The sequence below is a fragment of the Pseudochaenichthys georgianus genome, chromosome 23 (assembly GCF_902827115.2).
Source record: "Pseudochaenichthys georgianus chromosome 23, fPseGeo1.2, whole genome shotgun sequence".
Classification (NCBI taxonomy): Eukaryota; Metazoa; Chordata; class Actinopteri; order Perciformes; family Channichthyidae; genus Pseudochaenichthys; species Pseudochaenichthys georgianus.
Window position 1 is genome coordinate 20819170 of NC_047525.1, and position 14729 is coordinate 20833898.

Below are 14729 nucleotides of genomic sequence, written 5' to 3' on the forward strand. Positions count from 1 at the left end.
AATTAAAATATTATATTTTGTTGTTTATTTCCTTGTCACCGGACACCGGAAGAACACTTTGACCTCTGAGTTTTAGACCAATGAAAGAGAAGCAGGCTACCGGTGGTCGGAACCGGTCGAAACAGCAGCCTCAGGTTAGTCCATACTAGTTATGAAAGTAAAGTTTTTTCAAGTATGTATGCGTTTTATCCCGTATAATAAACATGAAATTGTTGAAGATATTCTTTAGCATTAAATACATCCGTCTTGACTAATGAAAAAGCTTCTCTCTGCTAGCTTGTTAAACCAGAAGTGAGCTTGCTAGCTTGTTAGCATGTTAGCTAGTGGAAGCTTGATGCACTTTACTTTCTGACGTGCCACACTATGACACACAACCACGTTATTGCTAATACCAGCTACATGTTGTCCTTTCATAACTTGCTATCTAAAAACGTTGTCAGTCCGCCAGGCTTGGAGGGTAAATGGACTTTGCCTTTGTTGGGTTGTTAAGTCGGCATGCTCCGTTTGGTTGCATAATTGTAGCCACCAGCGCTGTGTGTCAGTCACCATCTCATTGCTCGCACTTGAACTAAAGTGCCACAACGAGCCACCCAGCCTACAGCGATGTGCTGCTCTGTGCACTGCAGTAGATGTTTGCCCGGGATCGCAACTAGCAGCTCTCTCTGGCTCGTGCAGGATTATTGTATACCAGAAGATTTTACTCAACCGATGCATTTTATATCTCTCTTCACAGATTATTTGCTACTATGAAAGGACAATAACAGAACGTGAGTACACTGACTAACAGCTGTATATTTTAGGCAATCCAGAATGTTTTGTTGATGATAATTCTAAGGCAAATTGCTCTAAATATGTCATCTGTGATGGATATGTTTATCTATGTGTTTTGACAGAGAAATGAATGCAAGGAGAAGAGGTGGGCAGCCTAACAGAGGAGGGGGGAAGTTTAACAAGCCAAGAGGAAGAGGAGGAGGAGGAAGAGGAGGAGGAGGTGGAGGAGGAGGTGGCGGCGGCGGCGGCGGAAGTGGAAGTAAAGGAGGAGCTTGCGTCTATGATGACGGTGATGATTTCAGTCTTGATTCCGGACCCTCTCGTCCAAGCAGGTATGTAAAGTGAAGGAACTAATGATCAGATTTGAACTTTCTCATAGTTTGCTCATTTCCAGCTGAATCCCCTTTCCACCCTAATCTCTCTTGTTCTCCGCCCTTTCTCTTGAATGACCAGACCTGGTAGAGGACGGGGCGGTGGCCGAGGTGGCGGGGGCCGAGCTGGCGGGGGCCGAGGTAGCGGGGGCCGAGGTGGTAGCAGTGGTGGGGGCCGCGGTGGCGGTCGTGGTAGCGGAAGCAGTGGTGGCGGAAGAGATGGCGGTCGAGGAAGAGATCGTGGGAAAAGCAGCAGCAAGCCTCTCCCAAGGTCCCTGGCGAGGACACGAACAAGCCCAAAGCGAGATGACAGCATCCGGCCGGAGATGAGCACCATGCCCATGCAGAAGATCTTCATGACTACTGAGAACCAAGAACAACTCAAGGAGCTGCTGCGGAATCTGCAGACCCGGGACTTTGATGAGCCATACGAGTAAGTACATTCTACTAAATATATCAATTATATAGATAGCTTTACTTTTCCATTCCACAAGTAATCATATCATTCTATCTGCCTCAGTGAATCTGATTCAGAATATTCTGAAGAAGAAGAGGATGAAGAGGAAATTGATGAGTTGGACCATCGTGTCGAGGGCCAGTTTTGGGCCACTACTGATGAGCCCGTGGAGAAGGCAGAGAGCCCGGTGTATCTGACCGAGTCGTCTGATGAGGAACGGCCCACCCCTGAACCTGTCCTCTCCTTATTCGCCATAGGGAAACTCTGCAGGTAGTGCACACATTTATTATCCTGCTTTTCATCTGAAGCCAGTGTTTTGCTGCTAGGCTCTTAAGAACCTAACTTTGGAGAAGATTAGGAAAAAGGGTTCAGATACAGCTAAACGATTGACTCCTAATAACCCTAAACATTTATTTTCTTATTGTTCTTTTCTGTAGGTATGGCTTTGACAGGGAGCGTGGCAAGCAGGCATTGGAGGCTAGTGGAGGGGAATTTGGGTCCACTCTGGAAAAGCTCCTCCTCCAGATTTTCAGTGAGCGCTACGGCCAGAAAGCGGTTTCCCCTGATGGTCTTGAAGTGGTGCCGAGGGATGAGTGTTTGAGCCAGAGGCAGGAGGAAGCTCTGGCTCTCGCTGCCATTTACGGTGAGCGCTTCAACGAGCGCATTGCCAACACGGTGTGGACTGTAACCCTGGACCTCTCATTCCTCTCTGACAACGCAGCCAAGAATGGCAGGCATGGTCGAGGTGGTGAAGGAGTTGTTCACATCCGAGATGTCTGCCGGTTCTTTTTGAAAGGGCAAGGCTGTCGCTTTGGGGACAAATGCAAGTTCAAGCACCAGCTCCCCACGAAAGGGAGATCTGGCTCCCCAGACATTCAGGGCCCGAGCCAGCCTGGCTTCAGCAGCTTTTCCCCTAATGAGTATGAACTAGAGGTGCGTTTTCCCAAAGGAAACCGTTACCCGTTTCAGGCACCAATAGTCGCCTTCAGCACCACCGATGTGTCTTTAGGCGCCGCGGGGAGGCTCAGCGTGACGGAAAAACTGTTCGAAGAAGCGTTGGCCGCAGCAAAGAGCAACGAACCTGTCGTTTACACTCTGATCACAATGTGTGAAGATGAATCTGCCATCAAGGAACTGCTGGCTGTCCAGCATCACAAATACAGCACGCCTCCGCCTGTGCTGGTGCTTCCTCGACCCTCTCTTCCCATAGTGAAGATTAAGAGCGTGAGGAGCAACGCTACTGAGGACAGCAGGAGCAGTAGTACCAGCAGCAGGAGGACAGCACCACCTACCAACCAGAGACACATTGATTGTGAGTCAAAACGATTTCCCCTATTTATTCTAAATGTTTTGCACCAAATAATACTCAGCATTATATGTTATGTGTGTAAGAGTTGAAGTCCTATCTCTGTCTTTAAAGTGAAAGAGAAAGTGGAGGCAGAGGAGCTGGATGAGAAGGACGAGGACGAGGATGAGGAGGATGTTCCAGTCGAGACTGAGAGTTACGTCAACCTGAGGAAGAAGATGGTGAATAAGCACAACATGAAGATAGACAACATGCAGAAAGAAAATGGCAAGCTGTGCCGGGAGTTTAAGAAGAAGCAGGTAAAGGACAACTCATCTTACGAACGTATACTATCCAACATGATGTATGTTTTATAACTCACGGCTGTTCTTCCATCCCTCTGTCCACTCAGTCCTCGGGGCGTTTCAGGTCCATGTTGGAGCAGAGGAGGAAACTGCCCGCTTGGAACGAAAAAGAAAACATCTTGGACCTGTTGGAGCGGTGCCAGGTGCTTGTTGTCAGCGGGATGACTGGGTGGGTGTTAATTGTTCCCATTCACAAGGACTCGGATCAGGAAAATGCTATTGCAAACAAATATAACACTAGGATGTGGAAATATTAATTATTTTGGATATTGCAAAATACCCCTTTTTTGACTAGTGCATTAAAATCAATTGTATAACCTTAACATATGATGATATTTTATAAAGTAACAACCCTTTCCTTCCATGTTGTACATACGTGAAATACTTAAAAATACATCACTTAAAAACCTCATTCTGATAACTGGTGAATATCAAGAAGCTCTCCATACACCTGCTGTGACTGTTAAATGTTTTTGTTCTGTAACTTCTCTGCAGGTGTGGTAAGACCACTCAGATCCCTCAGTTCATTCTGGATGCCTCTTTAGGGGGTCCGGCAGATCAGGTGGTCAACATCATCTGTACTCAGCCACGCCGAATCTCTGCCATCTCTGTGGCCCAGAGAGTGGCGCAGGAGCGAGCGGAGAATCTCGGCAACTCTGTGGGCTACCAGATCCGCCTGGAGACTGTTCGGGTACGGCCACATTTGAATTGATGCACGATTTTTAGCCAAAGGTTCCAGACAGCACTTCTGTGTTGCGTATGATTCCTAGCTATATGTAGCTTTATGCGTCTGTCTTCTTTCAGTCGGCTGCCACCAGACTGCTGTACTGCACCACCGGCGTGTTACTGCGGAGACTGGAGAGCGAGGCAGACCTCAAAGGAGTATCGCACGTCATTGTGGATGAGGTGCACGAGCGAACAGAGGAGAGGTGAGATTATGCAAGTCCCTCACATATGGTGCAGAACGTAGGCTTTCACGCTCCTCCCAATGCATCTGAGCAGACACTTATGGGGAGGCACTACAGACAAACTCTTTTAATTTGGAATATTTCAGCTATTTTCAGATTCAGGATTTCCATTACAGTCGACTGGAAAGAACCCCCAAAGCCCACATTTGAGTTACTTCAGTTTATTTAAACACACCTAAACGTAACATTAGATAATGCCTCGTTTGCATATTCGAACATAACAATTCTGAAAACCTGTATCGTCTCCCCTTAAAATCTTTTTAAATTTCATTTATCTCATACATAACCGTCGCAAATAATATGTGACCCGCTCTATCGAAATCAGTCGGAAGTCGTAACGGCTCATTTCAAAATAAACGTGGATTTGTGTAAAAAATTAGTTGTTCGGGTGTTTTGTTTGATTTTAAATAAACAAAGTGTTGGCTTTCAGAATATGAAACTTTTATTTCCAAAATCACACGATAAATACATTCTTGAAGCTTGTAAGGGAAGAAGACAGTTCTCCCTCGCACTCTGCTGTTCCGCAGCTGAAATTATGAATGTAAGGCGTATAGTAATCATAGATAACACGGCAGGGTCCGTTATAGTTTGTTTTCATCTGATCTCAAATAAACAAAGTCTTGGCTTTCAGAATATTAAACTTGTTTCGGCAAATTCAGATGATAAATATAACTTTGAAGCTTGTGACGGCATAATTACAAGCGGAGAACAGAGTAACTTAACGTCACAGCAGGCACAACAACAGCCGGTGTTTCTCGTGAGGGTTTTCCCCGGGAAACAAACACAATACACACAAACGCAAAAATACACAAACACACACACACACACACACACACACACACACACACACACACACACACACACACACACACACACACACACACACACACACACACACACACACGTATACACACACACAGACTCGCGAGCTTCCCCCAGACCATTAATCCAAATGAAAATATCTTCCCTCCGTACTATTTTAATAATTTGCTGATAATCAATCAGATCGATGGATTCCAGAGAAGAGGAAACTTTGAAGGCCTTTTTCTCAAAATGATGACTCGGTGACAGTCATTATATAATGTGACATCTTTAGCTTAATATTTGGAGCACAAAAACAGTCCTGATATCATTAGACAGCTAGGAATCTCCTCTTTCCAGCAGTGTATACAACTCAAAATGTGTCTTGGGGTCAATGCAACTGATTTCGATGGAGCCGGTCACATGTTGACTCCTCTGTAACCGGCTTGGTCTCTATTTCCTCTTCTCTTTGTCAGTGACTTCCTGCTGTTGGTTTTAAAAGACCTGATCATGCAGAGGCCAGACCTGAAGATCATTCTGATGAGCGCCACACTTAATGCCAACCTCTTCTCTGAGTATTTCTTCAACTGTCCCACGGTGCACATACCAGGTAGTAACCCAGCTGTGGCGTCTGTTTCAGAATACATGTTCCAATAGGACACCTCATTCCATTGGTTGTTTCTTTTCTCAACGTTTCTCTCTTGTCAGGTCGTACCTTCCCCGTCGACCAGTTTTTCCTTGAAGATGCTCTTGCTAAATCCGGGTAAGTACATGCAGCTTCGTCCCAACAAATATTTGATCCAACTCTGTTAAAGGATGGATTCAACTCCTGGTCTCCTGGAAACTCAAGCCCATTTTATTTGTTCAAACAGCTATGTCATTGAGGATGGCAGCCCGTTCATGCGCTCAGGGAAACAGAATTCGTCTTCCACAGGCGGACGAGGAGGGAAATCAGAGCCTCGGGACAAGGTGGACGACTTGGGCGAAGACATGTGGAACTACATGTCTTTCCAAAAGAAGGACACTGTCAAAGACTCCATTCCAGACCAGCAGCTCAGCCTGCAGGATCTCACGGTCCGATTCAAAGGTAAGTTTAGAACTAGCATCATGAACGGGTCTGTTGTAAAGGCTCTTCAGCGGTCTCCAAATAAGCTGCTGCCGCCTGTTATGAATGTCACATTGTGTTTTTGTTTTTGCAGACACTAAGAAGTCTGTACTGAAGAATATTGCTGCGATGGACCTGGACAAGATCAACATGGACCTGGTGGAGAGCCTGCTGGAGTGGATTGTAGATGGAAATCACGACTACCCTCCAGGTAAGAAACACTCATGAGTACTTATTGTAGTCGAGGAGATTTCAAGACTCTTTGAGAGTTGGAGTGTGAAAACTGTAGCTTTCTGTTCTGCCTCCAGGTGCAGTGCTCGTGTTTTTGCCAGGCCTGGCTGAGATCAAGACGCTGTACGAGCAGCTCAAGTCCAACAGAATGTTCAACAACCGGGGCAAATCCAGGTCTGTGTCCAAAACCCTGCGTACTTGCAGCAACCTCCTTCCTGTTGTTTATCACTGTTCATATTCCCCACTCTGTGCCATTTTGGTTTTTTTACTTTAAGAGCCAAACCTGAATTTCTTGATAGCTATACAAATTTAAAAATATACACAGTCCTTATGATTTGAATAAATGCTTGTATACTAGGGATTAACATCGTCCTCATTTAAGTTGGACAACATCCTTACCAAACGGGTAAAATAAGTAATAATCAGCCTTTACCATATTGAGAGACCCAGTTCACAATAGAAGTGAAAACAGTAGATCCTTTTTGTCTGTATTTTGCTATTATGCTTATTTTCAGGTTTCTAATTGTATGTTGTGCCTCCAGAGTTCAGGAAGAAACACTTTGATCAAATGGTCTCCGTTAGTGGGTAAACACTTTAGTAATCAAAGGGTACTAACTAATGTGGATGTATTTCTCATTGATAGATGTGAAGTGTACCCACTCCACTCAACCTTGTCCAATGAGGAGCAGCAGGCTGTTTTCCGCCGACCCCCAGAGGGAGTCACGAAAATTATCATCTCCACCAACATCGCTGAGACCTCGGTAACCATTGACGACGTGGTATATGTCATCGACTCCGGCAAGATGAAGGAGAAGAGGTAACGTTTTTAAAGTGAATAGACATCAGTTTACCTCTTTAGATGAACTGGATGTAAATGTTTTTACACTCTGTCTTTAGATGGGATCTGATATGGATAGAGTATTGTAGAATTTTCTCATTTCTGTTTTTAATGTTTTTCAGATACGATGCCACTAAAAGCATGGAGAGCCTGGAGGACTCGTGGGTGTCTCGGGCCAACGCTCTGCAGAGGAAGGGTCGAGCGGGACGCGTGGCCTCGGGGGTCTGCTTCCACCTCTTCACCAGCCACTGCTTCCAACACCAGCTGGCAGACCAGCAGCTGCCTGAGATCCAGAGAGTGCCTCTCGAGCAGCTCTGCCTCCGGTACATCCATCTGTTTGCTCTTTGCACAATGCCAACCTCCTCTGTAAATGCTAATTAAAAATGGCCTTCACAAAAGAGAGAGGGTCTTCTATCCAGAGAGGCCTTACCTCCAGCACAATGTCAGATTTTAGAATATTAAAAACATGAATTCCCCAAAGTAGTATTTACCATTCCCCCTTCTTAACAGAATCAAAATCCTGGACTTGTTTGCTGATCGGATGCTGGAGTCCGTCTTCACTCGGCTCATCGAGCCCCCGGCTATGGAGAGCTTAGACGCAGCCAAGCAGCGCCTGCGGGACCTCGGGGCCCTCACTGACGATGAGAAACTGACCCCGCTGGGCTACCACCTGGCCTGCCTGCCCGTCGACGTGCGCATCGGGAAACTCATGCTGTTCGGCGCCATCTTCCGCTGCCTCGACCCTGCACTCACTATCGCTGCCAGTCTGGCCTTCAAATCGCCCTTTGTAAGAAACTGCTTGCATCATAATTCAGATTTATTATCCATAACTAACTACTTGATTTTTGTGACACCTTATGTTTCTAATTAAAAATACTTTCTCCATCTGGTCCTGTGTCTGTGTTCCAGGTGTCTCCATGGGATAAGCGAGAAGAAGCCAATGAGAAGAAAGTGGCCTTTGCCGTGGCGAGTAGTGACCATCTAGCTCTGGTACAGGCATACAAGGTACTGACTCACGAGCAGAATGACAGCATAATGTTGTGAGCGTGATGTGTTTTTAGATGGTTAAGCAAAGTGCATCCATACAAATGTATTAGTGACAAGTTTAAGAGAGGGCGAAAGACTATAATTGAATGGAATCGGTGTCAGAATTGGACATGAAAAAGATCGAGCCATCCCTTTATCCGAGCTTCTATAAATGATATAATGATTGATGTGATGGACTACCCTTCTCTTGCAGGGATGGTGCTGCGCTGCTAAGAATGGCCACCAGGCCGGCTTCCTCTACTGCAGGGAGAACTTCCTGTCTTCACGAGGCCTACAGGTGAGGCAGTGCTGTCCAAAGCGCCTCTTCTACAGTCGTGTAACTTCCCCAAATCCTACATTTCTTAAAAACAAGTCTGTTATGACCGGTGCAGGAGATCGCCAGTCTGAAGAGGCAGTTTGCTGAGCTGCTGTCTGACATCGGCTTCATCAAGGAGGGACTGAGGGCCAGGGTTATCGAGCGCATGAGCTCTAAGGGCACTGATGGCGTTCTGGAGGCCACCGGCCACGAGGTAACACACAGGGTTTCATGTGTTGTTCAAATAAACATTAAAATATCATTGCAGAATTTTAAATAGAACAGGACAACATATTTCTTTTTAATCTGCCTTTAAGCAAACGTATACTATGTATTACTCCACAATCGTAGTCTTAAAGAGAATGTAATAAATGTATAACGGTATATATCATTCCTTTTCAGGCTAACTTGAACTCGGACAACATCAAGCTGATGTCCGCCATGCTCTGTGCCGCGCTCTATCCCAATGTGGTCCAGGTCTGTATTCATTCTGTGCTTTGGAATAACAATCTGAGGAAAGTGTTGAACATTACGAAACGGTCCCCTTCCTATTACACACACTTGGTTTCACGCTCTTTAACTCTTTGTTGCAGGTCCGATCTCCTCAGGGGAGTTACAAGATGACGAGCAAAGGAGCGATGATGATGCAGCCCAAAGCCCACGAGCTCCGCTTCATGACGAAGAACGACGGCGCCGTCCACATCCACCCGTCGTCTGTCAACTACGCAGTGAGATGAAAAGAAACAACGTGTAGTATTCAGCAGCTCGGTAGAGTGGCCGGCCTGTTGAAACCCTTCTCTGTGCCGCAGGTTCGCCACTACAACAGCCCGTACCTGGTTTACCACGAGAAGGTGAAGACAAGCCGAGTCTTCATCAGGGACTGCACCATGGTGTCGGTGTACCCGCTGGTGCTGTTCGGAGGCGGGCAGGTCCACATGGAGCTGCACAAGGGAGAGTTTGTCATCTCCCTCGACGACGGGTGGATCCGATTTGCCGCCTCTTCTCATCAGGTCAGGAAGAACAGTACACGGATGTAATAGTTTAGGTTAATATGCACAAATAATAATAATTTTTATTTTTATAGCGCCTTTCAAGAGACACAAGGACGCTTTACAATGGGAAACAAAACAACAAAATAATAATAGTCACGAGGATACCCAGGTTACAAAGCTGTGTCTTTGCACATATCCTCAAAAGTGACATTGTAATCGTCTTTGTTATTTGGAATTGAATAGCAAAGTGACATTTTGAGGACAATGCACTAATCAATATGTTGTCACATGAAATGGTAATAATAAGCATAATATTAATATTATCTGTTTTCATAGGGTCGAACAGAGATGTGAAAAAAGACATTACAAACACATGAGTTAAATTACGATATGTTTTATTAATGATGAATAATGCAAATGGTAACTTGACGTAACTCTAATTCAGTTCTTTACGGGCTTCTGTCGTAGCAAGGAGACATTTTTATGATAATTAAAATGGCCCAAACCTCAAACGTTATTTAATATGCCTTAAAGATGTAAGAGGGCTTTACAAGGAGTATAAAGAAAGCAATGCGCTATGTTATCTCATAACATTTAATTAATAAGCATTATAAAAAAAGTATTTGTTTAATGTTACATTTTCTGTATTTATAGTGATAAAAAGAGGTAAAGTTGGAATAAACAGATATATATGAGTTAAATTATGATAAATAAATGCATGAGCAATATAAATAATAATAACTGGAAGTAACTCCAGTTCTCTGCGCTTTACGGTCCTCTATTGGTTTAACTTTAAATAAACTTCACACCGGCACCTGATGAAGTGCGCCCAGGGGCCTCATTTATAACGCCGTGCGTAGGATTCACGTGGGAAGGTTGCTCACGTAGTAGACATAAAAAAAATAGGTACAGAAATGTTCCAATTCACAAAAAATTGCTTACCGGCGAGGAAAGTGCGTACAGCACTCCCTACGCCAGTTTCACTTTATAAATCACAATCGACTCGAAATGCGGCGCAGCTTTTGCGGACTTCACGTAACGCCCAGGTGTGCCTATAAATAGTCAAAAAAACGCCCTTTCATTCATTTTGACTGACTGCATGAAGAAGATCGCAGGAAATTACGACAGAACAGCTAAAAAAGCTGAGCGACTAGAAATGCAAAACGGCGTCAGTTTAGTAATTCTCCTGCTTACCGCATCATTTATGAGAAAACATTTCATAACATTAACACAACATTTCGAGGTGGTTTTAAATAACATATCCGTATTTATTTATTTATCCAAGTTATGTGTGTGTGTGCACTGAGGAGTCGCAAACAGGCGTTTGTTTAATCATTTTAAGATTGGCTTTAATCAATGTTTGAAAATGAATTCTTCATATATGATAAATGAGAGGTAACATTTTATTTATGGTATTATTTCCACACATTTCTCTCCATTCTTCCTTCTGCCAACGCGGTGTCGCAGTTTCTCGTCCCTCCCGTGTTTGTGCTTAGTGCGTACGCATGGGTTAGAGTTTGCGTGGAGGACCGCACATTTTCCCGTCAAGTTAGTATTTTATAAATCGCAAACATTGCGTAGAAACTGGCGTACGCCATTTTTGAGCGTATATAAATAAATGAGGCCCCTGGTCACCACATGCTTCTCGCCCTTTTCTACTCGGTTACCTTTAGAACGAGTTTCACCACATGGCGTCGCTAACTTCCCCCATGTGTGTTGCGCAGGTGGCTGAGCTGGTGAAGGAGCTGCGCTGGGAGCTGGACCAGCTACTGGAGGACAAGATCAGGAGCCCCAGCATGGACCTGTGCACGTGTCCCCGCGGCTCCCGCATCATCGGCATGATCGTCCAGCTCGTCACCACACAGTAGCTCCACCTTTCATTGACCTCAAGTCGAAGATCTTCAGTATAACTGTCTTTGTGCTCCTGCATCACTCCCACCAATTTGAAACTCCATAAATTAAGGACGTCAGGGTCAATAAAACCCTGACACTGGTTAACTTTTTTTTGTATTCATCACACACGGATCAGCAATGCTTATGCTGAACTTGACTTGTTATTGAAGTACTTCTAAGTATCAGTTTACATGAAAACAAAGCTGTAGTGTTGCTGCGATGGAGGCTTTTTGAACCATAAATGGCCTTTTAAAGAAAAATATGGTTCTATGCAGATGATCCACAAACCTCCACAACAAATCATTATTGCTTGGATAAAGCCCTTACTGCGGTACGTGCAGTAGATCGGCACACGGTTGATTGATAAACATGTCAGATATAATTTGTGTACAGCGCATTTTTATTTTGGGGTTGTGTGTGTCTCGCTCACAACTGACAAGTTTCTTGGGTCCATATTGGATTTCTTATAATCACAATGACTGCATACTTGTTATGGTAATAATATTTATTTGTATTGCATGATTGAGAGATTCCAAGATCTTCTGCATGGTATTCCACTGGTTTACATTCACTGAATGTACCTAGATGTTACAGTGATGTCAAAACTACACTTTCACAAAGTGAATGCAAGGGCTTTTAAAAACAGAAACCTTTGGTGAGGATATCCAAAGAATTTGAAAGCCTATTGTCTAAAGTGACAAATTCAACTGTATCACAAATAAAAACATTCAAAGATAGCTGTCTGTGGGCTCTTATTGAACAAATGATTTCCCCAGCATTTAGCTTTTGTCTTCTGCACTAATCTATGGTTAGCTTGGTGTTGTTTTTTAGCCTAGCGGTAACTTTGATGCAACTAAAGAATTTACAACCTTGTTGAAGCCAACCCCTACATTCATCAGTGAGTCTGATCCGTCTCTACGACAACAAGGCATACACAAATAAGGTCTCATTGTCCCAGTTGAAACCATTCAGATGCCACTTACAGCCGTGCCGAGTCCAGAACTGGTAAGGTATACGCTTATTTATTTAACTTTACAATTTCAAACATTGAAGCTGTTTTAAAACCGCACTTAATGTACAAGATGGCGATTAAATTATCTTGTCTATCAGAAAGAAAAATGATCAACTATTAATTGTTGCATTCCTCTGTACGCATGTCATTTTACAGATGGGTGAATAATCGCTCACCACATTTGAAGTGACCTTGACTTCTTTTACCATGGTAAAGAAAATGCAATATTTACTTGTGATTTTAAACTATTCAATAAAGTAAGTACAGGAGCCAGTTTTTAGTAAACCGACACTTGTATCTTTTATCAAGCCAACCAAATCCAGGTCTCAAAGTTCTCGGCCTGCCAAGAAGACTAGGGGTCCAAAAACACCCAAAAAGAGGTCGCCCAGTGCCAAATCCACCAAGACAGAGGTGGACCTCCTCAGCCCAGCAGCCATGGAGAACGTCTACTACATTTCCCACAATGCAATGGACTGTCTGCAGTTCAGAGGCTTTGGATGGCCACATTCAAATAAAAAGAAGACAAATAAGAGAACAAAGCGCAAGAAGAAAAAGTAAATCATATATTCTTTTGCCAAATATAATGAATATTCTAAATATTTGCCTAAAATGTGTAACATTAATGCCTTGTAATGGCGCCATCTTGTGTACACTTGTATTGGTACTTGGTGTTAGAACCAGTGCAAAGCAGATTTAAAAATGTATGTATTGTCTTTTTCCAAAAAACAGAAATGTGCCAATCAAACTTTACTTCATTCACAAGGCAAACACTTCTTAACAGCAACTTTATTGTACGCTGAATGATTCAGATTCACGAATGTCAAGATTTGGCAGTTTTTTTTTACACCAGAAGCTTGTCAAGGAAAACCTTTTGATTATGTGGAATACAACTGAATGCTCTATTAAAATTCCCTTTAAAGAACATTGTGTACACCTAATGTGAATATAATGAATGTTATGTGCAAGTTATCACACCAGAGTGCATCATAGAAAAGGCAACGGTGCCATACTGGACCCAAAGTGTTCCCACCAGTCAGTTGTTATATTCTTTAAATCCAGTTTTTGTACAATTTATCTTATAAAAATAGGCTACAATGAGAACATGCCTATAAAACTAAGGTTAGAAATAAGTGTGGTTCCAGGCACTGTTAATATTCTCATATACATTTTACATTGTCAATCATATTATCAAATGTACACTCATTGTAACATAGCCATGTCAAATAAATAGTTTCTCTCCAGGGTTGCATCTGCTTGCTTTGCATCATGGTCCGGATGCTCACTCTGGGGGCTTCTTCTTGGCCTCCACGTCTTTCTTAAAAGCTTCGATTTTCTTGGCTATGTTAGGGACCTAGAAAGGAACAAGCAGTAAGGTCAATCCAATCTAATGCACATATTTAGATGTCAGTGATTTAGGTACACCTTGCCAAATTTGAAGGCAATAGCGCTCAGTTATTATTATTATATAGAAAGATGTTTCTAATTATGTGTGTCCTATATGAGGATGACCATACTTTTGGTCATAAAGTTCTAAAACAGCATCAACATAACTCAAAATGGTTACCTTTTATAAAACGAAGATGTATTGCAGGACTGACTTGGTATCAACTAGTTTTAAATTACCAATTAAAATGACGACCTTCTGCAGCACCTGTCCGACTACCTGGCTTTGTCCGGTAGAGGGGGGTCAGTGTGACAAGCAGATTACTTCACTTACTCAAAATAGGTAAATACGCCGCTAAAAAACTTACATCATAGTTTTGAGCCAGGTACATCCCGACGACATTTCCCAAGGTAAAGCCAGCCTGAAAGACAAGGAGCAAAAGTCATGTGAGGCCAACATGTCCGACTTACTGATAAAGTAGCATTTCATGATTACAGATTGAGGTCAATTAAAGTGACTGACTTGTATTGCACGTTTAACTAAACTGATGGTAAATGACGCCTATTTTTAATTTGTCACTATTCACAAACGTTACAGTAGAGGTGTTCATTAAAACTGTCAAGAGTTTTGACCGCAAATTATGCTATCACGTTAGCTTGCCTAGTTTCGCATCCCTTGTACTTGTTAATGACTGTCATACATTACAACGTTAGTTAAACTCACCAGGAACTGTAGCATGTTGGAATAACGAAGGTTTGGCAGCAGTAGAACGAAATACTGACTCAAAAGAAGGCAGTGAGTTACAATTTAGACGGACGAAATCATCCAATCTACTTGGCTAACGAAGATAGCCCGTCATAAACAAGACGTGTACGCATGCGCCAAAAAATAAACTATCGCGTTATTTTTACAGC

At 43.3% G+C, this 14729-nt stretch overlaps 3 protein-coding genes across 3 annotated transcripts; 2 read left to right on the top strand and 1 right to left on the bottom strand.

Annotated features, from left to right (window-relative positions):
* Positions 1 to 43: 43 nt before the first annotated feature.
* On the top strand, positions 44 to 12156 carry dhx57 (DEAH (Asp-Glu-Ala-Asp/His) box polypeptide 57). Its single transcript, XM_034112587.2, has 25 exons — positions 44 to 134; positions 734 to 767; positions 894 to 1103; positions 1225 to 1575; positions 1663 to 1869; positions 2037 to 2911; positions 3020 to 3204; positions 3297 to 3418; positions 3745 to 3940; positions 4054 to 4178; positions 5495 to 5628; positions 5727 to 5781; positions 5891 to 6105; positions 6218 to 6334; positions 6432 to 6528; positions 6998 to 7171; positions 7315 to 7515; positions 7703 to 7979; positions 8102 to 8197; positions 8433 to 8516; positions 8611 to 8748; positions 8937 to 9011; positions 9128 to 9262; positions 9344 to 9544; positions 11251 to 12156. Exons 3-25 carry the CDS (start codon positions 898 to 900, stop codon positions 11392 to 11394), a joined length of 4410 nt encoding a protein of 1469 aa, XP_033968478.1. The 5' UTR covers positions 44 to 134; positions 734 to 767; positions 894 to 897; the 3' UTR covers positions 11395 to 12156.
* A 98-nt stretch (positions 12157 to 12254) lies between these two features.
* On the top strand, positions 12255 to 13353 carry LOC117468464 (small lysine-rich protein 1). Its single transcript, XM_034112593.2, has 3 exons — positions 12255 to 12424; positions 12588 to 12641; positions 12741 to 13353. Exons 2-3 carry the CDS (start codon positions 12639 to 12641, stop codon positions 12987 to 12989), a joined length of 252 nt encoding a protein of 83 aa, XP_033968484.1. The 5' UTR covers positions 12255 to 12424; positions 12588 to 12638; the 3' UTR covers positions 12990 to 13353.
* Positions 13203 to 14686, bottom strand: stmp1 (short transmembrane mitochondrial protein 1). The gene is made up of 3 exons (XM_034112594.2): positions 14539 to 14686; positions 14183 to 14236; positions 13203 to 13782 (listed from the first exon to the last, which is right to left on the bottom strand). Exons 1-3 carry the CDS (start codon positions 14551 to 14553, stop codon positions 13711 to 13713), a joined length of 141 nt encoding a protein of 46 aa, XP_033968485.1. The 5' UTR covers positions 14554 to 14686; the 3' UTR covers positions 13203 to 13710.
* Positions 14687 to 14729: the final 43 nt, after the last annotated feature.